The sequence below is a fragment of the Rosa rugosa genome, chromosome 3, assembly GCF_958449725.1.
Source record: "Rosa rugosa chromosome 3, drRosRugo1.1, whole genome shotgun sequence".
Taxonomy (NCBI): domain Eukaryota; kingdom Viridiplantae; phylum Streptophyta; class Magnoliopsida; order Rosales; family Rosaceae; genus Rosa; species Rosa rugosa.
Genome location: NC_084822.1, coordinates 31047310 through 31071220, shown reverse-complemented (window position 1 = coordinate 31071220; position 23911 = coordinate 31047310). Strand labels below are relative to the sequence as shown.

Below are 23911 nucleotides of genomic sequence, written 5' to 3'. Positions count from 1 at the left end.
CGGAAATCTTGAATAGGTTGATGATATTCTTTCTCATATGTGCTGTCTGCTGACCGAGGCCTTGAAATTGAAAATGCTTGATACAGGTGCCATCTCTTGAAGGATCCAAGCTATTTTGTATAATAAGCAAGGGTCTCTAAAGCATGAAAAACTCAACCATGGCTGCAATTTTTCTTTTTCTTCTTCTTCTTCTTCAAGTCGCAGCTGCTCAACAAGGGAATATCAGCCTAGGTGCTTCTCTATATGCCAATAACAACTCATATTGGTTATCGAATTCGGGTCAGTTTGCCTTTGGCTTCTACAGGCAAGGAAAGGACCTTGCTGTAGGCATCTGGTTCGAGAAAACCAATCCGAAAACAATCATCTGGACAGCAAATCGTGATGCTGTTAAACAAGAGCTACTACCTAATGATGTTCAATTGACTCTGAGGGACAAAGGAGTAGAGCTCATTTCAACAAACAAGAATGCCTTCCTTATACCAATTTCAAATTCTTCCCAGCCTGCTGTCAGGGCCTCCATGCTTGATTCAGGTAATTTTGTCCTCTACAATTCTGATTCAAACATCATTTGGCAGACTTTTGATGTTCCAACAGATACCATTGTATCCGGGCAGCGTCTGTTGGCTGGAACAAAGCTCATCTCCTCCATCTCGAACATGAATCACGCAAGTGGAAGGTTTCAACTGATCATGCAGACAGATGGCAACCTGGTTCAGTATCCAATTGGTCCATTTACATTGCGTCCTGATAAATATTCTTATTGGCAAACTAAGACATTCACAGATGGGAACAATGTGTCCCTCAATCTTGATCAAAATGGGGGGCTCTATCTTCTTAATTCCACTGGTTTCAAGATAAGAAGTTTATTTTCTTTTCAGAAAGGCCTTTCTATGAATCGTAGCTATCGTCTGACGATTGATGCTGATGGAATACTCCGGTTGTACTCCTACAGTTCGGTTCAGAATGATTCCTGGTCAATTGAGTGGTCACCAGATGTTAGTAAGTGTGCTCCTCTTGGCCTCTGTGGCCTAAATTCTTATTGTGTTCTTGTCTATCAGAAACCTTCTTGTGTATGTCTCCCTGGTTTCGTTTTCATCAACGAGGGCCAAATATATTTAGGCTGCAAGAGAAACTTGAGTACAGTTGGTTGCAAAGGTGAGAATGAAACTTCATATTCTATTGTTGATGTGGATAACATAGCATGGGAAAACACTCCATACTCTATTCTCTCATTGAATAAGACTGCTTGTAAAGAGGACTGTTTGATGGATTGTAACTGTGAAGCTGCAGTATTTAGGGACCAGCAGTGCAGAAAACAAAAGCTCCCTCTAAGATTTGGAAGAACTCGCAAACCCGGTGTGGTGACGACCTTTGTCAAAAAGGGTACTACAGATGAGAGTTCAGGTACAAAAATCGAGAAAAAGGGAAGAAAAAATGATGACAGAGTCATGTTTATCAGCATCATTGCAACTTTAATTTTTTCACTTGTTATTATGGCAATTTCTGGCGTTGTTATATATAGATATCGTGTTTCGGATTACCGAAAGGTTACTAATTCAGCTGGTGAAGGGTTAATTGAAGGTGTTACACTGCGGTCATATACATATTGTGAACTTGAAAATGCAACCAAAGGCTTCACCAATCAAGTGGGAAAAGGAGCTTTTGGGACAGTTTTTAAAGGGGTGATTGGTGGGAGAGAAGTGGCAATCAAGCAACTAGAGACGGTGGTGGATGAAGGAGAGCGAGAGTTTCGTAATGAGATGAATGCAATTGGGAGAACTCATCACAAGAATCTAGTGAAATTGCTTGGCTACTGTCAAGATGGAACAAATAGGCTTCTGGTTTATGAGTACATGACCAACGGCTCACTTGCGAAATTCTTTTTCAAATCTCATGGTGGAAGGCCAACTTGGGAGGAAAGAGTCAGTACAGCCCTCAATGTAGCTCAAGGTATACTATATCTACATGAAGAGTGTGAGACACAAATCATTCATTGTGACATCAAACCAGAAAATATACTGATGAGTGAGCAGAAATGTGCGAAGCTTGCTGATTTTGGATTAGCCAAGCTGTTGAAAGCCGACCAATCAAGGACATATACTGGCTTCAGAGGAACCAGGGGTTACGTTGCACCTGAGTGGCACAGGAACATGTCGATAACAGTGAAAGCGGACGTGTACAGCTTCGGGATTGTATTGTTGGAGATCATATGCTGTCAGAGAGGTTCGACCATGGACATACCTGAGGATCTATTAACTCTTGAGAATTGGATGTACCATTGTTTGGAGGCCAATGAACTGGATAAGCTAGTGAAAAATGATGATGAGATTGACACGAGTAAACTACGGGAGATGGTTAAGCTTGGTCTTTGCTGCATCCAGGAGGAGCCATCATTGCGCCCTTCGATGAAGAAGGTGGTACTAATGCTGGAAGGGATTCTGGAGATACCATCCCCTCCAAATTCTTTCAGTTCCAGACATTGACTAAGCCTTGCACTGACTAGACAACATCTAGAGTTGGCAATTGTGTATTTAGCTGATTAGTGTACCTGTCTATTAATTTAGTTTCTCCATCTACTTTTTATTGTTTGCTTTGTATTTTGATTACATTTGCTCTTCATATATTATTGCTACAAGATGCTAAGGATAAAATGAGTAATTAGAACATTACAGACTGCGTCATGTCTAATTATATTCTATGTTTGATTTACATCTGTTGAGTAACTTGTTATCTTCTAATATCAGGTAAGTAATTATTCTTGCAATTAGGGATATTCAAATATGCCAAGTCTAACTTTCATATTGACTTCATAATATTCAATGAGTAATTTTGTTTTTGAGAAGATGAAAATTCCATTAATAACCAAACATATTACATAGCATTAGATCCATAGTTACGGGACTGTCAACAAGAGTGACTTCCATGAGCCAAAAAGACCCAACCCCTAACCAAATTTTACGCTCATACCCACGAGCTACAATGAGTAACCACCAAACATGTACCGATACAACCCAGCCACCAACATTACGATGAACTGTTTTCACCCGTTCAGACACCGCGATCCAAAACCGCCAGACCACGTGTACGGGTGATTCACCATCACGTTGATAACCAAAAAGCACCGACAAAAGACCAGACCACGACACACCCATGAAACCAAAACAACCTAACCCTCGCTCAATTGAGGAGGGACTTATTATACCTAAACAAAAACCAAAACCTAAAAAACCTAACCAAAAACCACAAACTAAAAACCTAATAGACAAGAGAATTCGACCACCGCAACACGCTTCCAATTTCCTCAACATCAGACCCCAACCACCAGCAAACCACTGCCTTAATCCCAGCCGCACAATCTCACCCCATTGTAGCCACCCAAGCCCGCCGTGTGGCCTTCCACCTCCACTATCTACATAGTCTTCGACCAGATCTAGGACCAAAACTGGACCATTGACAAAGAAGAACACTGAAAACCATGAAAAAGGGAGCAATCTGCACCGCCACCAAAGGCCTGGATATGCTGACCACCACCACCCCTTGACTCTCCACCTTCCTATCCCCTTCCACCTCGGAGTGAAACCATTCCAGCCGCTCACACCCATCAGATCCATAACCAAGATCCTCCACCCCTGTCGTGACCCAGCCAAAGACCTGAGAAAGAAAATCGTCATCGTTCGATGCTGCAGTCGCCGAAACTCCCTCACCCCAGAAGAAACTAATAAGTCCACCACCTATCCGGCAACGTCCACCACACACCGACGCAGCCAGAAGCCGCCATCAACGTGGGAACCCCGCCGGACAAGCCACAACAACAAAACTCTGTTTTCCAACCCTAGGTTTTCCTCCGGATATCGCAGAGTAAACTTCTTCCCCTTGAAGCTAGTTAATATTCAATGAGTAATTTGCTTAAGGTTCGGAAGAAGTTTGTTGTATATTGAAGAATAATATTGTTGAAAGGATCAAAGGAGTTAACGATTGGAAATGAACATGGCGGCCTCATTGAAAGTTTTATCTAAGGAATATTGTTGAAAGTTTTACTTCAGAAGGATGAATATGAGTTTAAACATATTTTTAACTACTAATCAAAGTGCAAAGAACAAAATGAGTAAATTCTTGGTAACTTTTGGATTTGTTTAAGAATAAAAGATTCGAGAGAGATTGATGAGAGAATTGTGTGTTCTATTATTGATAATAGGAGCCCTATATATAGGGATTACAAAGTACATTGTCTTGTGATACAAGGAAACCTATTCCAAATAGAACTAGGAATCTAGAAACTTCTCTCCTATTACAACTATAGAACTAAACCTAGTTTGACAAGGCAACTAAAAGTCAACATTCTTCAACACTCCCCCTTGTGCCGCTCAAACTTGGTGGTGACGCTTCAAACGTTGCCTCGTTAAAAACCCTGCTCGAGTAATAAAATCCATGTGGGACAAAAACAACCTCGAGGAGGAGAAAAAGAGTACAACACGTCCTTCACTCTTTGAGATCAAACATATAGACATCATACCTCCCCCTGATGTCGACATCTCCCCCTGATTGCTACAATCATGGGAGTTCGGATAACTTTCTCAATCTGATGCTCTTCACATGTTTCTCTAAGGTGGATTTAAGTAACAACTTAATGAATAAGTCCACTACATTATCCTCTAATCGGATTTGATTCACTTCAATCTTTAGAAGTGATTGTTGTTGCGATATATGCTTGGTATTGTCGCCCTTGATGAAACCTAACTTCATTTGTTCAATAAAAGCTGCATTATCCTTATAAATGCATGTAGATTCATCTGTGGTAGACTTTAAACCACAATTTCCTCTCGAATATGTCTAATTACGGACCTTAGCCATATGCATTCACGCACTGCTTCATGTAGAGCAATAATCTCTGCATGATTTGAGGAAGTAACAACAAGAGTCTGTTTGTAGACCTCCAAGATATCGCAGTGCATCCCATGGTAAAGACCTAACTTGTTTGGCAGCGACCTTTGTGAAGGTCAGAGAGGTATCCTGCATTAGCAAAACCCATCAAAACATCACCGTCATTTTGATGGAGGGGAGGAGGAGGTGGCCGGCAGCGGCGACATGGCCAGGGGCCATATCATGGACAGTTGCATTTTGCCTTATGGGGTCCAATCCCAAACTTCCATTATTCTTTTTCTCTCTGTATGGATAAAACAATCTCATATCAATCGTACCTTTTAAATGACGAAAGATTGTCTTTACGTCAGTCCAATGGTGGAAAACTATGTCGAGCTTACAATTTTACTGCGAATGAGATGTCCGGTCTTGTGCATTGAGCTAAGTACAATAATGCGCTTATTACACTTAAATAAGGCACTTCAGCCTCTAATAAATCAGCGCCCTCATCCTTTGGACGAAAGGGATCTTTTCCGGGCTCAAGATTATGGCCAATCATGGGATTACTCACAGGCTTCGCTTTATCTTCATTAAAGCGCCTTAGTAATTTCTGAGCATAAGCTGATTGATGGATCAAAATTCCGTCACTACGGTGCTCGAGTTTTAAACTGAGACAAAACTGTGTTTTCCCAAGATCTTTCATCTCAAATTTGGATTTCAAGTATTTAGCAGTTTCCTTTAACTCATCTAGAGTTCCAATTAGGTTCATGTTATCAACATAAACTGCTACAATTGCAAATCCGGAACTTGTCCTTTTAATGAACACGCATAGGCATATTTCATTGTTGACATATCCCTTCCCAATTAAGTAGTCACTTAGACAATTATACCACATTCGTCCAGATTGTTTCAATCCATATAGCGAACGTTTTAATCTTATAGAAAACACGCTCCGTGGTTTAGAGCCACTTGATTTGGGTAATTGAAGTCCATCTGGACGATTATACCACATTCGTCCGGATTATACCATATCTCTTCCCAATTAAGTAGTCACTTAGACGATTATACCACATTCGTCTGGATTGTTTCAATATGTATAGTGACCGTTTTAATCTTATAGAAAACACGCTCCGTGGTTTAGAGCGACTTGATTTGGGTAATTGAAGTCCATCTGGAACTTTCATATTTATCTTTGAATCTAGATCCCCATAGAGATATGTTGTAACCACATCCATAAGCTGCATGTCAAGTTTCTCAGAAACTACCAAACTGACAAGGTAGCGGAACATTATGCCGTCCATTACGGGAGAATATGTTTCTTCTCGTAGTTGATTCCAGGGCGTTGTGAGAAACCGTGCGCCACAAGGTGGGCTTTATATCTAACAACCTCATTTTTCTCATTATGTTTTCTAACAAAGACCCATTTATTACCACCAGGCTTTACACTTGGGGGTGTCTGCGTTATAGGCCCAAATACCTGTCTATTTGCTAGTGAATCTAATTCAGCCTAGATCGTATCTCTCCATTTAGGCCAATCCACTCTTCGTTGACATTCTTCAACTGAGCGAGTTTTGATATCATCATACTTTATAATTCCTTTTGCAACAGAATATGCAAAGGCATCATTAATAGTAATAGAGTTTCTGTTCATCGTCTCATGTACACTAGTGTAATTCATGAAGATCTCTCTATTCTCTGGAATTGGTTCTGACATTGGAGCATCCCCCAATGATGTCTCTTTGACATAACTATAATCTGAAATATTCTCATGAGACAGATTATTTAAATCGATGATTAATGGATCGTTTTGTGCCAAACTCGCTTTCTTTCTTTGGCAAGAATCCATCAAACCTTTGGGCCTCCCGCACTTCCTGGCAGGAGCCATGGGCCTAGCCACGACGTCACCATAGGAGGGGACTTTGGGGCCATGCTCAGTCTCTCTTGAGGTGGCATCATGTCCTCTAATTCTAGGGACATCAATCCTTGCAGGCACGTTTGCAGCAGGTATGTGTGATCTTGTCACTTTAGCTATATCAGCATGTTTGAACCAATATTTGGCAAGGCTCACGTGGCAGATAGGTGGGCCCGACCCACAAAGTGTAATGAATATCCGCGGCTAATTAGCAGCGGCACATTAAAGATTTACAAAGTTGATTCTCAATTAGCCGAGACACATTAAAGATTTACAAAGTTGATCCTCAATTAGCCGCGGCACATTAAATGTTTATTGTCAAATTTATGACCTAAGATAACGTGTGCAGAGAACCGTTATTAGATCGGGAGAGACCAAATGGACCCACAAGTCGTAATGAATGACCGCGGCTAATTAGCCGCGGCACATCAAAGATGTTGATTGTCAGGAGAAATGTTACCGAAGTTTGGGGCAATTAACTTGAATGAGCATCAGGAGGTGTTATTGCCAATCATTAGTTACAAGATCTGATTGATTGCTCATGAAAGAATCAATCATTGATAACGATATCACAAACATGAATAATGTTCTATTTGTAATCAATGCGGTCTTAGCTATCAAAGGTTGAGATTGTTTCTTTTCCTTCATTCAGTAGTTTAGTTTCACTATAAAAAGGACCATAGGTTTCATTGTTAGAGGTCCTCGACCAAACGCTCTACATGATTACACAAATTTTATCTCAATACATTTCAACAACACTTATCAATCTTTACGTGTTTATTTCTTATCGCTTTCTTTACCGGTATTTATCTCTCCTTCACTTTACATTGTTGTTCTTTACATTTATACAATTTATTTTTTCGTTATTTACTTTGTCTGCACTTTATTTCCCGCGGTTTATATTCTTGTTGTTTATCTTTATTTGCTGCACTTCTACTTTGCATTATTTACATTCTTGCGCTCATAAAGAAAATCACAAAAAGAGTCATCATCACTTCACTTTCTCCTCAATCACCGAGTTACACAGCACTGCGGCTAGGTAAGGCCGATCCGTGCTAAAGTCCTTGCATTCAAGGCAGAGAGAACCCCGCGGCCGAGATCGATCCTTCCTCGGCCCACAATCAACTTATCAGAAGTCAGATCGGCGCAAGATCTACAATCTAGAACAAAACCTCGCTTGGCCTACAGGCCGCTAGTTGGCACGCCCGCGCACACATCACAACTCTAGAAGGACACGTGTAAGCCAAAGAAGCCCTCGGCCCAGTGACACGCGGCCAAGACGATTTTTGAGCGAACACAGTAAACGCATCAGGCATCGAATCTGCTAAATTCTGAAGATTGAGAATTCTCCGCACTTTAATTTCAGACTGTGCGGTTCGGGGATCAAGATGAGACAAAGTGGGGATAGAACACGACAATTCATGTCGTTCCTGTTGAACATTTGTGCTCTTATCTCCCCCTAACGACGGAAAGACTGTCTCATCAAAGTAACAATCCGCAAATCTAGCGGTAAAGAGATCGCTTGTCAAGGGTTCTAAGCAGCGAATAATAGTTGGAGAGTCATATCCAACATAAATGTCTAATCGTCGTTGAGGACCCATTTTGGTGCGCTGTAGCGGCGCAATTGGTACATAAACTGCACACCCAAATATGCGTAAGTGTGAGACATCAGGCCGGCTTATACCCAGTAACCATCAGGGACGCAGAAAAGGGTTGAGTGGCAGTGGGTCTCAAACGAATCAGCACAGCTGCATGCAATATTGCATAGTCCCAAGCAGAAATAGGGAGAATGGTGCACATTACCAATGCTCTAGCAACCATTTGTGGTCGTTTAATGGTAGCTTCTGCGAGACCATTTTGGGTGTGAACTTTGGGTGTGAACATGAGGAATTGGATGTTCAACTTCAATCCCAATAGACATGCAATAATCATCAAAAGTTTGTGATGTAAACTCTCCAGTATTGTGACGTATTGACTTAATAGGATGATCAGGGTTGTGAGCCCTTAACTTAATGATTTGTGCTAGGAGTTTAGCAAATGCAGCGTTCCTTGTGGACAATAGCATAACATGTGACCAGCGTGTTGATGCATCAACTAACACCATAAAATATTTGAATGGTCCGCAAGATGGTTGGATAGGTCCATAAATATCACCCTGGATTCTTTGCAAGAATGAAATATTTTCTTTAGTGTCCTTTGCATAGGATGGTCTCGACCCTAATTTTGCTAAAGAGCAGGAAGGCTTTGCAGAACAAAAGATGGGCTTTAGAAGCAGCCAATGAGGATTTTGGTTGAGTCATGAAGTCACAATTGACGTTAGAAGTAAAGAGAGAAGTCGAATTAGGGTTCTTGTCGTCAAAGCAAAGTGATGGCTGCAGAGGGTAGGCGGCGCCGGCCATTGCCGGCCGGTCTAGCATGGTGGAGGCGCCATGAGGCGCAGGGCCTTTCCATGCTTCTCCTAAAATTATCTTAATCAATTAATTAATTATTTTATGGATAATGGAGAATGGAGAAATCCATAAATATGGTGAAGGAAGAGAGTTAGGAAAATTAGGATATTATGACATTTTCCCTTATCAAAATCCATTTGAGATTGACAGGGTTTTGTGTGTGAATATGTTTGTATTGTAGCATTCCTTTTTCATAGCTTTATACCAACTGACTTTAGGTCTTTGAACCCAGGAAGAAGTTGGACGTACATGGCTCCAGAATAAACAAAAAGAAAATTAAGTTCGAAGAGAAAAATACAAGAGAGGGGTGGTGACCCATAGTAGTAGTCTTTGGTTTTATCGTGTAAGACCCAATTTATACCCCATACTCCATATTGGACGCAATCGAGAAAATTCAAAGGTCGCTCTTCCATATGGAGCACTGCCCTACACACTACACTGACTTGGCCTCTCTCAATTACACACGCAAGACATAGCAGCTAGCTTTGATTCTCTGTCCATTTATATTTGATTAATAGATCGATTTGTCGAAAAAAGAATAAACAGAACTTCTTTTTTATGACATAATAAACAGAACATTACAATGTACAATGTACAGGATATTGCTAGTGATGCAAAGTGGGTATTGTGAAGGGCATTTTATGAGGAGGATGTGAGGGGATTTAATGAAGGTTTGGGTGTTGGGTTGGGGATGCAGTTGAGCTATGACACCGTGACCAAACAGATCATGCCCTCTTAGATCAAATTGTAATGGTTTCCATTTTTTGGGATGGAAAATAAATACAAGGAAAATAGGTTTTTGTTTTTGGGGAATGCTTGTGCAGCAAAAACAGGATGGTGTAAGAAGAGAATCATGTCCGTTTTACTTGTCCAATCTAATAAAACCGCACTACTGCTAGACAGAATCAAGAAGCAATGGTCTGTTATATCAATTCTTGTTTTAGTTTTGGAAAATTTTGATGAAGAATTTGTTACTTTTCGGGTTGAAAAACTGAGTGATCTGCTGTTCATGCTGATGCCTGAGCGTCAAAGATCACTTCTTCCCTTGACAATGAAACGGTCTTTGCTACTAGAAATTGTTTAATGAAAATTTTGAAGTAATCAAATCAATATTTAATTGTCACACCCCGAATTTTGAATAACCAATTCAAATCCGAAACATGAATAAACAATTAATACAAATAACGTTCTGAATTTTTTTCTCACAACAAACACACCACTCGCCTCTCAACACAAAAACTCGAAAACCTCGAGTTAATTATTACAATTCACTCTTACAAAGTAAAATTCCAAAGCTCTAAATGAGCATAACAAACCTCACAATATAATGTTGTAATTTACATAACACTACTCTAAGCAGCCCGATCACCGTCCTGGTTCTCCTGACCTGTAGGATTACCCGCTACAAAATTTGAATAGTGTACCGGGAGTTGCAACAACACAAAACCCGGTAAGCTTTTTACAGCCAGTATGAGTAAACAAGAAAGAACTGTTGATTTTAAATTACAATTCTTATAACTCAACAACACAACCAACAATCTCAACATCCACGACGCAAACGTCAAACCAATTCAATATCACCACTTTGGTCTTATCACACAACACTATCACCACTTTTGGTCCTATCTCACAACACCATCACCACTTTGGTCCCATCCCATAACACGTTAGAGCTCTAACTGCCTCGTTACCTCTGACACCTTGGCCTAGGGTCAAGCAACGGCAAAAATACTTCGGTTAACACTATAACCGTCGCGCTTTGGACATCCCCGTCCTCAGCACCATATACTTCGGTTAATAATAAACCGTCGCGCTTTGGACATCCCCGTCCTCAGCACACAACTTCGGTTAATAATAAACCGTCGCACCTTGGACATCCCCGTCCTCAGCACACAAACACTCCGGTTATCCTTAACCGTCGAACTTCGGACACCTCATCCTCAGAACCCTACATTCTCTAACTCTATACATCCTCAAATGTAAATCATGAATATTAACAAGAACTCATCAATCATGTTCATCACATATAAATATGGTAAGTCACATGTCAATTCATAATAATTTAATCATCCCAATTCCACACTCTTCAATGTCACACCATTCACATATAATCACGTAAATATATATATACGTAATTATCCGCTCAGGGATAATCACTAATACCAACTATAGTTCACATGCAATAAAACTGAGAATTTCATTTGTATAGTAAAAAATCATTTTACTTACCTATGGACCGTAATTGATCAAGTCCATATGATTTTAAAACAAATATTTATTCCATAAATATTTTCACACAATTACGACAAAATAAGGTAATTAAATTTATTCGGTTCGTAATATGAACCACGTGTGGTTTACTCACCTCTAAATTCCCGCTGCGTCTTCTTAACAGCTCAAAATACACTTTCACGAATCGTCCGCCAAATCAAACCGTCGATCACCTAATCAGACATGACCTTAACTTAGCCAATAACTCAAAAACATAATCAAACGACAATCCAACGGTCGGATCGAAATTAAATGATGATCCAACGGTCGGATCCTCACAGATCGCCTTTAGGATCATCCTCCAAAAATCATCACGAAGATCCAACGGTCAGATCTTCCTGAATCGTCCTTACTAACATCTCCGCTAATTTATACGAAAATTCAACGGACGGATTCTCACGAATCGCCTCCCTAATCACTGTTTAGCAATTATACGAAGATCCAACGGTCGGATCTTCGCCCATGACCACACAAAGCCACTGGGACAGTCATAAGATCAACATATCAAAACTACAAGTCCATCGGACGGTCCGATCTTCACATATCACAAATCGAACGATCGAAATCGATCGAAATCGTAAAATTCATAACTTAATCATATGATATCCAAAAATTGCGTATAATATATCAAAATGATCGTATTGAAATATAGAATCTAAAAATGCACAGAAACTATATTTTTGATCCCCGGAGGTGGCCGGAAAGGGCCGCCGGAGTTAGTGGCAGAGCCGCCGCCGACCACCACCAATGGTGTCGGGGCCGGGCTGCTCTTCTTCCTCTCATCATGCTTGACAACTTTCATAACTAGCACGAAGTCTGAAAATGACCGGAAGGAATAGAAATTACCTCAAACCAGTCGGTTGGCCGGAAAAACCCAGAAACCGGCGAGCTCCTAGTTCGACGTAAAAACTGCAACTTCAGGCCTCGATACCTTCTGGAAAGTTGTTCAGATCCTCACTCTGAGTTCACCAGTTCAAGAAACACTCAAAACAACGTCCTGTAGCGCGAGATATATTGCTCGAAGCTTCGGTTTTCGATTTGATCGGGTCTGGCTTCCAGCCGCCACCACGAGTAGCGCCGCCGTGCAAGGCCACTTCTAGGAGCTTCAGGACGTTGAGGCGAGCTCGAGGATGAAGTTTGGGGGGAATTGGTGGCCGGAAACACGAGGAGGATGAGTTGGTTCGTTTTCGGGTGCAACCGGGTCGAGCTGGTTTGCCGGACCTTGAGGCTGTGCCGGGGAAAAAGACGACGTCCAGTAGGTAGAGCAGCCTCAGGCGAAGCCAAAGGGAGTGATCCGACGTCTGGAGGTGGTTGATGGAGGAAGAACAGAGTTAGAGAACTAATGCTCTGTTTTTTTTTTAAGTGAAACAGAGTGAGTGAGAGAGAGATGCTAGTCTGCTTGTTAACTGTCACCAATTATGCATAAACAGGACAAATAAACACATCTCCGAGCTTTACTCCCTAAAATCAGAAAGTTGTCTGCCCCCTTTTTCCTTTATTAACAGTAATTCCACTAAGAGTTGTTAAAACAGGTTATTACAATCTACCCCCCTTAAAGGAATTTCGTCCCGAAATTCAAGCACCCAATTCCGCAAAGAGCTGTGGATACTTCACTCTCATGTCAGACTCTAACTCCCATGATGCATCGCCCTCGTCATGATGACTCCACAGCACCTTCACAAGATTAACCTCCTTCCTACGAAGCTTCTTCGTAGACCTATCTAAGATACGAACAGGTTCAACCACAAAGGTTACATCCGTGTTTACCTCAATCGTACCATGATCAATTACATGGGACTCATCTCGGACGTACTTCCTGAGCATAGACACATGAAAGACATTGTGTACACCAGACATGCTAACAGGTAAGGCAAGACGATATGCCACTTTCCCAACCCTTTCTAAAATCTCAAAGGGTCCAACATACCTTGGTGCGAGTTTTCCCTTCTTGCCAAATCTCATTATGCCTTTCATAGGTGAGACCTTCAAGAACACGTAATCACCCGTCTCGAACTCAACTGGTCTTCTCTTTAAGTCTGCATAACTCTTCTGTCTACTTTGTGCTATTTGGATCCTATCCCGAATAGTAGTGATCTTCTCTGTAGTCTCCAGAACAAGTGCAGGACCAAAGAGTCCCTTCTCCCCTACTTCTGTCCAACAGATAGGAGTTCTACATGGCCTACCATAAAGAGCCTCATACGGGGCCATGCCGATGCTGGCGTGATAACTGTTGTTGTAGGCAAACTCTATCAATGGTAGGTGATCCGCCCAACTTCCCTTAAAGTCCATCACACAAGCTCTAAGCATATCCTCCATCACCTGATTCACTCTCTCAGTTTGCCCATCTGTCTGTGGATGAAATGCGGTGCTCATAGCTAAAGCTGTGCCCAATGCCTTATGGAATCTACGCCAAAATTCTGAAGTGAAACGAGCATCCCGATCAGAAACAATTGTAACAGGCACACCATGCAGCCTTACTATCTCATTCACATACAACTTACACAACGCATCCCCTGAGTAAGTTTTTGCCACAGGAAGGAAGTGTGCAGACTTCGTCAATCGGTCCACAATCACCCAAATTGAGTCATAACCTTGCCTGGACCTAGGCAATCCAGTCACAAAGTCCATGGAGATATCTTCCCATTTCCACACCGGAATCGGTAATGGTTGTAGCATCCCTGCAGGCCTCTGATGTTCTGCCTTCACTCGCTGACATGTAAGACACTTCGACACATGTTCCGCCACATCCCTCTTCATTCCATACCACCAAAATTGTCTTCGTAGGTCCATATACATTTTAGTACCACCTGGATGTATCGTGTATCGAGATCTATGAGCTTCCCGCATGACCTCCTCCTTGAGGTTATCAACACTTGGAACATACAATCTTCCTCGAAATCTCAACCCCCCATCTGCTCTAGTAGCCCACTCAGAAGGGCCCTCCACATTAGGATTAGCAGTCATCTTTGCAATCCTCGCCTGGGCAAACTCATCAAGTGTCTGCCCCTGAATGATCATGGAAATCAAGGTAGACTGTAAGGTCATACTACCGAGAAAGATTTCATGTCCACCTCTTGTGGGCATAAGGTCAAATTCGGATGCAGCTTCCAACATGAGCCACTCCTGTACCATAAGCGATGCCATGATTACTCGGGGCTTCCTACTCAAAGCATCTGCCACTACGTTGGCCTTTCCAGGATGATACTCCAAAGTGAAATCATAGTCTTTGATGAGCTCCATCCATCTCCTCTGCCTCATGTTCAACTCCTTTTGGGAGAATAGATATTTCAGACTCTTATGATCAGAAAAGAGTTCGAACTTCTCACCATACAGATAGTGTCTCCAAATCTTCAAGGCAAACACCACTGCAGCTAGCTCTAGATCATGAGTGGGGTAATTCCGCTCATGAACCTTCAGTTGTCTAGAGCCATAAGCAACAACACAACCATTCTGCATCAACACACACCCCAAGCCTTGATGAGATGCATCACTGTAGATAACTAAACCACCACCGCTAGTAGGAATAGTCAACACTGGTGCTGTAGTCAACCTGGTCTTCAGCTCGTTGAAAGCCTTCTCACATTCATCCGTCCATAAAAACTGAGCGTCCTTCCTTGTCAATTTGGTCAAAGCTGAAGCAATACCAGAAAACCCCTTAATGAATCGCCTGTAATACCCTGCCAATCCAAGGAAGCTACGGATTTCCGTAACGGTGGTAGGGCGACTCCAACTCATCACCGCTTCCACCTTCGAAGGATCTACCGAAACTCCATCCTTCGAAACTACATGACCAAGGAACTTGACTTCCTTCTGCCAAAAGTCGCACTTCTCAAACTTGGCAAACAATTTCTTCTCTCTCAGCGTCTGTAGTACAATCCGCAAATGCTCCTCATGCTCATTAGACGACCTTGAATAAATCAAGATGTCGTCCACAAACACCACAACAAATTGATCTAAATAAGGACTGAACGTACGGTTCATTAAGTCCATGAATGCTGCTGGTGCATTAGTTAGGCCAAAAGGCATGACAAGGAACTCAAAATGTCCATACCTGGTCCTGAACGCCGTTTTCGGAATATCCTCATCCTTCACCCTTAACTGGTGATATCCAGATCTCAAATCAATCTTTGAGAACACAGTAGCCTCTCTAAGCTGATCGAACAAGTCATCAATCCTAGGTAAAGGGTACCTGTTCTTGATGGTCACCTTGTTCAGCTGCCGATAATCCACACATAATCGAAGTGAATTATCCTTCTTCTTCACAAACAGCACTAGTGCACCCCAAGGAGATACACTAGCCTGTATGAACCCCTGAGCCAGTAATCCATCAATCTGAACTTTCAACTCCTGAAGTTCAGCTGGAGTCATCCGATAGGGTGCTCTCGATACAGGGGCAGTACCTGGTATCACATCAATGGAGAAGTCCATTACCCTTTTTGGAGGCAACCCTGGTATCTCCTTAAACACATCAGCATATTCTAAAACTACAGGAATCCCTGTAATCTCAGAAATACTACTCCCTGACTCAATATGAGCCAAAATCCCTGCCCTCATGGCAACGTCGGACCTCAGACAACGGTAATGAAACACTGGTTGTCCAGGAATACGGAAGGACACAATCATCCTAAAGCAATCAATCAATGCATGGTTCGGGCTCAACCAATCCATACCCAAAATCACATCATATGTGTGATCCGGAATCACAATCAATGATGCAGAGAACTCTCTACCACCTATCCCAATAGGGCAATCAACACAAAACATATCCAGCTCAAGAGACACACCCAGAGGTGATGTAACACATAATGATCTAGTAAGAGGCATGACAATCAATCCCAACACATCCACTACTGAACTAGATATGAAAGAGTGGGAGGCTCCCGTATCAAACAATACTCTAGCAAGATAGTTATAAACAGATAAGGTACCTTCCACCCCAGTGCCTCTCTGACTGATTGCAAAGACTCTAGCTGGTACTGGAGGTAAGAGCCTTTGCTGATTACCCTGTCCTCCAACACGGGGTCGAGTACAGTCCTTGGCAAGGTGTCCAGTCTGTCCGCAACGAAAGCATCCCTTAGCCCTGGGTTTAGTGCAAGCCCTAGAGAGATGACCCAACTCATCGCAGTTATAACATCTCACAGGCGCTGCAGCTGCAACTTGTCTGACAGGTACGGCCCGAATAGGAGGAAGAGGAGCTGCTGCTACTCTAGCTGGGGCCTGATGGTGGAACTGAGTCTTTTGTCTCTTCCAGTATCCACCCCTAAAGTCTCTGGATCCACTGTTACCTGCCACTGCCTTTCCCTTTCCCTGAAAATCCCTCTCAGCTGTTTCCTTCTCCTTATGAATCAAGTTCTGTTGCTCAATGATCAGAGCCTTTGCTAGAATTTCCTTCATGACCTTCAGTTCCAAAATGGCCACATCACGCTCAATGGAAGCATTCAACCCCCGCTGAAACTTCTTGGCCAAATCCTCAGCATCCATTGATTTCACAAACCTATATAGCCTAGAGAACTCTGCCTCATACTCTGTCACCGTCATCTTCCCTTGTGTTAGTGAGAGAAACTCCCGTTCCAATTTTTCTCTCACTGAAGCTGGAAAGTACTTCTCTCGGAATAGTCTCACAAAACCATCCCAAGTCAGGGTGGTCACATCAATGGTCTTTTGCATACAATTCCACCACACCCTAGCCTCACCCTTTAGCATGAAAGTGGCTAACTTCCTCTTTTCGATCTCATTACAGTCCATCATCTCAAAATAATTCTCCATATCCTCGACCCATTGATCAGCCACCCTGTAATCCATGCTTCCATGAAACTTGGCTGCTCCCAGATGATTAATGTCTCTAGCCAATCTCAACAGACGACCAGGGTCAGCCATTTCACCCATGGGCGGAGTAGGTTGTACACCGATAGAAGACTCTACATCATCATCATAAAGCTCCTCTATGGGACGGAACCTGTCTCTATCACCAGTTCTACCTTCTCTTACACCCCCACCACGACGTCTAGGCCCACCCCTCGGAATTTCCATTACCTAGGAAGCATAGTATGTTTGGTTAATACATGTATAACACTCAACATAGTATAAGTCAATACTAGTCCATATTAACCAAGTCGATACTACAAGAAAAGTATTCACGTTCCTAGGACTACTTAGCGGCCTAAACGACTCCTAACACTCACACATACCCAATGACTTAGCCAATACCGAAGAGCACACGATGGGGATCCGCTGCAGACGGGCCATCACTCGGAAAGTATTGACACATCACCAAATATGCACCTTACGCTCTGATACCAAAACTGTCACACCCCGAATTTTGAATAACCAATTCAAATCCGAAACATGAATAAACAATTAATACAAATAACGTTCTGAATTTTTTTCTCACAACAAACACATCACTCGCCTCTCAACACAAAAACTCGAAAACCTCGAGTTAATTATTACAATTCACTCTTACAAAGTAAAATTCCAAAGCTCTAAATGAGCATAACAAACCTCACAATATAATGCTGTAATTTACATAACACTACTCTAAGCAGCCCGATCACCGTCCTGGTTCTCCTGACCTGTAGGATTACCCGCTACAAAATTTGAATAGTGTACCGGGAGTTGCAACAACACAAAACCCTGTAAGCTTTTTACAGCCAGTATGAGTAAACAAGAAAGAACTGTTGATTTTAAATTACAATTCTTATAACTCAACAACACAACCAACAATCTCAACATCCACGACGCAAACGTCAAACCAATTCAATATCACCACTTTGGTCTTATCACACAACACTATCACCACTTTTGGTCCTATCTCACAACACCATCACCACTTTGGTCCCATCCCATAACACGTTAGAGCTCTAACTGCCTCGTTACCTCTGACACCTTGGCCTAGGGTCAAGCAACGGCAAAAATACTTCGGTTAACACTATAACCGTCGCGCTTTGGACATCCCCGTCCTCAGCACCATATACTTCGGTTAATAATAAACCGTCGCGCTCTGGACATCCCCGTCCTCAGCACACAACTTCGGTTAATAATAAACCGTCGCACCTTGGACATCCCCGTCCTCAGCACACAAACACTCCGGTTATCCTTAACCGTCGAACTTCGGACACCTCATCCTCAGAACCCTACATTCTCTAACTCTATACATCCTCAAATGTAAATCATGAATATTAACAAGAACTCATCAATCATGTTCATCACATATAAATATGGTAAGTCACATGTCAATTCATAATAATTTAATCATCCTAATTCCACACTCTTCAATGTCACACCATTCACATATAATCACGTAAATATATATATACGTAATTATCCGCTCAGGGATAATCACTAATACCAACTATAGTTCACATGCAATAAAACCGAGAATTTCATTTGTATAGTAAAAAATCATTTTACTTACCTATGGACCGTAATTGATCAAGTCCATATGATTTTAAAACAAATATTTATTCCATAAATATTTTCACACAATTACGACAAAATAAGGTAATTAAATTTATTCGGTTCGTAATATGAACCACGTGAGGTTTACTCACCTCTAAATTCCCGCTGCGTCTTCTTAACAGCTCAAAATACACTTTCACGAATCGTCCGCCAAATCAAACCGTCGATCACCTAATCAGACATGACCTTAACTTAGCCAATAACTCAAAAACATAATCAAACGACAATCCAACGGTCGGATCGAAATTAAATGATGATCCAACGGTCGGATCCTCACAGATCGCCTTTAGGATCATCCTCCAAAAATCATCACGAAGATCCAACGGTCAGATCTTCCTGAATCGTCCTTACTAACATCTCCGCTAATTTATACGAAAATTCAACGGACGGATTCTCACGAATCGCCTCCCTAATCACTGTTTAGCAATTATACGAAGATCCAACGGTCGGATCTTCGCCCATGACCACACAAAGCCACTGGGACAGTCATAAGATCATCATATCAAAACTACAAGTCCATCGGACGGTCCGATCTTCACATATCACAAATCGAATGATCGAAATCGATCGAAATCGTAAAATTCATAACTTAATCATATGATATCCAAAAATTGCGTATAATATATCGAAATGATCGTATTGAAATATAGAATCTAAAAATGCACAGAAACTATATTTTTGATCCCCGGAGGTGGCCGGAAAGGGCCGCCGGAGTTAGTGGCAGAGCCGCCGCCGACCACCACCAATGGTGTCGGGGCCGGGCTGCTCTTCTTCCTCTCATCATGCTTGACAACTTTCATAACTAGCACGAAGTCTTAAAATGACCGGAAGGAATAGAAATTACCTCAAACCAGTCGGTTGGCCGGAAAAACCCAGAAACCGGCGAGCTCCTAGTTCGACGTAAAAACTGCAACTTCAGGCCTCGATACCTTCTGGAAAGTTGTTCAGATCCTCACTCTGAGTTCACCAGTTCAAGAAACACTCAAAACAACGTCCTGTAGCGCGAGATATATTGCTCGAAGCTTCGGTTTTCGATTTGATCGGGTCTGGCTTCCAGCCGCCACCACGAGTAGCGCCGCCGTGCAAGGCCACTTCTAGGAGCTTCAGGACGTTGAGGCGAGCTCGAGGATGAAGTTTGGGGGGAATTGGTGGCCGGAAACACGAGGAGGATGAGTTGGTTCGTTTTCGGGTGCAACCGGGTCGAGCTGGTTTGCCGGACCTTGAGGCTGTGCTGGGGAAAAAGACGACGTCCAGTAGGTAGAGCAGCCTCAGGCGAAGCCAAAGGGAGTGATCCGACGTCTGGAGGTGGTTGATGGAGGAAGAACAGAGTTAGAGAACTAATGCTCTGTTTTTTTTAAGTGAAACAGAGTGAGTGAGAGAGAGATGCTAGTCTGCTTGTTAACTGTCACCAATTATGCATAAACAGGACAAATAAACACATCTCCGAGCTTTACTCCCTAAAATCAGAAAGTTGTCTGCCCCTTTTTTCCTTTATTAACAGTAATTCCACTAAGAGTTGTTAAAACAGGTTATTACATTAGTTGCTGTCAAACGGTTGAGTAGTTTCAATTGACAAGAATGTTTGGATGAAAAATGTACCAGTATGTGAGAAACAGAAATGAACCGAATGGAACGGTACCTGTAAATACAAGGATGAACGTGTTTTGGATACTGGGCAGAGAACAGAAAATTCCACAACACAACACAACTTGGTCACGCAGTGAAAACCTCAATTGAGATCAAAAACACTGCGGGGCTCTAACTCTTGAGAACCCAATGATTCACTAATCAAAACAGATTACAAAGTTACAACTCAGGTATTGCACTGACCGCGGCAATCCCTCCTGAACTGACTAACTTACAATCTGGGATTGCACTGACTGCTGCAATCCTTACTGGACAGACTACACATTTAACTGTGGGATTGCAATGACTGCTGCAATCCTTACTGGACAGACTCACAAACTGTTTTCAACATGGAACAAAACAGAGCAACAAAGAGTCTGACTCTTTTACAATCAAGGGATTGAAACTCAACACGATTTCAATACCTAGAACAAACAGAATACCCATGTATATATAGGAGGAAGAAGGAATTCCATTCTGTCAAAGTTGCTAGAAGCTTGGTTGGAGTAGGGCCTTGTGTTTCGGCAAGATAACCAACTAAAATGGGGAACCCTGCTGCAATTGTCTCCCACTTTGATCTTTGACAGCAAGGTTTCCATGAAGATGAACAAGGCCACCTGTCTTCGACAGCAAGATATCCATACTTGCAATTAAACAAACTATCATACTTGGTCTTTAAGTTCATGTATGAATGATCACCAGTTGCTTGCTTCCCACTATCATTTTAGACAGCAAGGTCTTCATGATTACACTGAGTGGACAGCAAGGAAAAGATATGGTTGCTTTCACCTTTCTTCTTCACTCGGATCCATCTCAAGGGGATATTAATTACCTCTCTAAGATTTTCTTCCTCACCCAGATCCATCTCAAGGGGATATTAATTACCTCTCCAAGATTTTCTTCCTCACCCGGATCCATCTCAATGGGATATTGCCTCTCCTTGCCAATATGTTAATACTAACAAATCACCAGAAGATCACGAGGTGAATAGGCACTTGCTTCCTACTTCCATCTTGGACAGCAAGGAGAGATTGAAAGCTGATTTGTGGTTTCCTCCATTCTTCCATGACAGCAAGGTTCTTGTCAGAAGAAGGTGGAGAACCAAGCTGCCATGGTCTTCTTTCTTTCTCCTATGGCAGCAAGACGATATCGAAGCCAGATGCAAAGGCTCCCTCCTTTGTTCTTTAACAGCAAGGTTGTGAGTATAGAAAGATTAGCTCCCATGTTCATGTCTGAAAAGCAATGCCACCACATGGTGCTTAATTAATCCTCCATGCTTTGACAGAATGATCACCATGAAGAGAAGATACCCACGCATGAGAGTGAAGAAGAAGACCACTGCGCACAACCTGCATGGACAGCAAAAGTCACCATCTCATGTTTAGAAAGCAGAGCACATAGAAATATATAATTAAGATCATCACATGGCTTATGAATACTTTTGTGGTTAATGGAATGCCAACAACACATGTTGTACTAACAGTACCCATCTCCAACACTTGTTCCTTGTTTTCTTACTCGTTTTGACACTTCAATCCAGTTGAATTGAATAGATTTAGGGCTGCCACTACCCACTAGTCAAAGCTACTGGAAATCCAGAGTTGGGCACTTGGATTCTTGAATAGGTTGATGATATTCTTTTTCACATGTACTGATTGAGGCCTTGACATTAAAAATGCTTGATACAGGTACCATCTCTTGAAGGATCCAAAGCTATTTTATATATAAGCTAGGGTCTCTAAAGCATGAAAAACTCAAATATGGCTGCAATTTTTCTTTTCCTTCTTCTTCTTCTTCTTCTTCAAGTTGCAGCTGCTCAACAAGGGAATATCAGCCTAGGTGCTTCTCTATATCCCAATAACAACTCATACTGGTTATCGAATTCGGGTCAGTTTGCTTTTGGCTTCTACAGGCAAGGAAATGACCTTGCTGTAGGCATCTGGTTCGAGAAAACCAATCCGAAAACAGTCATCTGGACAGCAAATCGTGATGCTGTTAAACAAGAGCCACTTCCTAATGATGTTCAATTGACTGTGAGGGACAGTGGAGTTGAGCTCAGTTCAACCAGCAAGAATGCCTTCCTTATACCAATTTCAAATTCTTCCCAGCCTGCTTTCAGGGCCGCCATGCTTGATTCAGGTAACTTTGTCCTCTACAATTCTGATTCAAAGATCATTTGGCAGACTTTTGATGTTCCAACAGATACCATTGTATCGGGGCAGCGTCTGTTGGCTGGAACAAAGCTCATCTCCTCCATCTCAAACATGAATCACGCAAGTGGAAGGTTTCAGGTGATCATGCAGAGTGATGGCAACCTAGTTCAGTATCCAGTTGGTCCATTTACATTGAGTACTGATCAATATGCTTATTGGGCCTCTGGGACAGTCGGAGCTGGGAACAATGTGTCCCTCAATCTTGATCAAAATGGGGGGCTCTATCTTCTTAATTCCACTGGTTTCAAGATAAAAAGTATTGCCGGTCAGCAAGGCCTTTCTATGTATCCTGGCTATCGTCTGACGATTGATGCTGATGGAATACTCCGGTTGTACTCCTACAGTTTGGTTAAGAATGGTTCCTGGTCAATTGAGTGGTCATCAACTGATAATAAGTGTGCTCCTCTTGGCCTCTGTGGCCTAAATTCTTATTGTGTACTTGTGGAACAGGAACCTTCTTGTGTATGTCTCCCTGGTTTCACTTTCATCTACGAGGGCCAAAGATATTTAGGCTGCAAGAGAAACTTGAGTGCAGTTGGTTGCAAAGGTGAGAATGAAACTTCATATTCTATTGCTGATGTGGATAACATAGATTGGGAAAACACTCCATACTCTATTCTATCATTGGATAAGACTGCTTGTAAAGAGGACTGTTTGATGGATTGTAACTGTGAAGTTGCAGTATTTAGGGACCAACAGTGCAAAAAACAAAAACTTCCCCTAAGATTTGGAAGAACTGGCCCAACCGATATGGCGGTGACAACCTTTGTCAAAAAGGGTACTACTGATGAGAGTTCAGGTACAAATAGGGTGAGCAAGGGAAGAAAAAAAGTTGAAATTGTTGTAAATAGTTATTATTTAGTGGGCATTCTTGTAATTATCCAATTAGGGATATTGTAATTTAAACCCTAACCTCATCTCTATATAAGGGAGGGTTTTCTACTCAATAAGATACATCATATTCCCTCATTCTCATTTCTCTATTCTCCCAAACTCTCTTACTTTATATTTTACTGTTAATGCTCAAAGTCCGGCGGTAGCCGAACCTTCGTTTAACGCGGGTCCGGTGGGCGGACCGCTACTCCGAGGATGTGGTGATCTTCGCTAGCTGCCAAATGAAA

General features: G+C 42.1%; 2 protein-coding genes and 3 long non-coding RNA genes across 5 annotated transcripts; 2 read left to right on the top strand and 3 right to left on the bottom strand.

Annotated features, from left to right (window-relative positions):
* The first annotated feature begins 84 nt into the window (after positions 1-84).
* On the top strand, positions 85-2676 carry LOC133740466 (G-type lectin S-receptor-like serine/threonine-protein kinase LECRK4). Its single transcript, XM_062168421.1, has one exon. The coding sequence runs from the start codon at positions 144-146 to the stop codon at positions 2481-2483; it is 2340 nt and encodes a 779-aa protein (XP_062024405.1). The 5' UTR covers positions 85-143; the 3' UTR covers positions 2484-2676.
* A 7891-nt stretch (positions 2677-10567) lies between these two features.
* On the bottom strand, positions 10568-12858 carry LOC133740903 (uncharacterized). The gene is made up of 3 exons (XR_009861491.1): positions 12340-12858; positions 11588-11666; positions 10568-10624 (listed from the first exon to the last, which is right to left on the bottom strand). It is a non-coding gene; the product is annotated as an uncharacterized LOC133740903 (long non-coding RNA).
* A 5165-nt stretch (positions 12859-18023) lies between these two features.
* LOC133736299 (uncharacterized) lies at positions 18024-20097 on the bottom strand. Its single transcript, XR_009859494.1, has 3 exons — positions 19796-20097; positions 19044-19122; positions 18024-18080 (listed from the first exon to the last, which is right to left on the bottom strand). It is a non-coding gene; the product is annotated as an uncharacterized LOC133736299 (long non-coding RNA).
* Positions 20098-20656: 559 nt separating this feature from the next.
* On the bottom strand, positions 20657-22010 carry LOC133740253 (uncharacterized). Its single transcript, XR_009861090.1, has 2 exons — positions 21463-22010; positions 20657-21409 (listed from the first exon to the last, which is right to left on the bottom strand). It is a non-coding gene; the product is annotated as an uncharacterized LOC133740253 (long non-coding RNA).
* Positions 22011-22337: 327 nt separating this feature from the next.
* Positions 22338-23690, top strand: LOC133737556 (G-type lectin S-receptor-like serine/threonine-protein kinase LECRK3). Its single transcript, XM_062165083.1, has one exon. It carries the CDS (start codon positions 22338-22340, stop codon positions 23688-23690), a length of 1353 nt encoding a protein of 450 aa, XP_062021067.1.
* Positions 23691-23911: the final 221 nt, after the last annotated feature.

Coding starts and splice junctions, on each gene's coding strand:
- LOC133737556 (XM_062165083.1), top strand. CDS start 22,338: ATGGCTGCAATTTTTCTTTTCCTTCTTCTTCTTCTTCTTCTTCAAGTT.
- LOC133740466 (XM_062168421.1), top strand. CDS start 144: ATGAAAAACTCAACCATGGCTGCAATTTTTCTTTTTCTTCTTCTTCTT.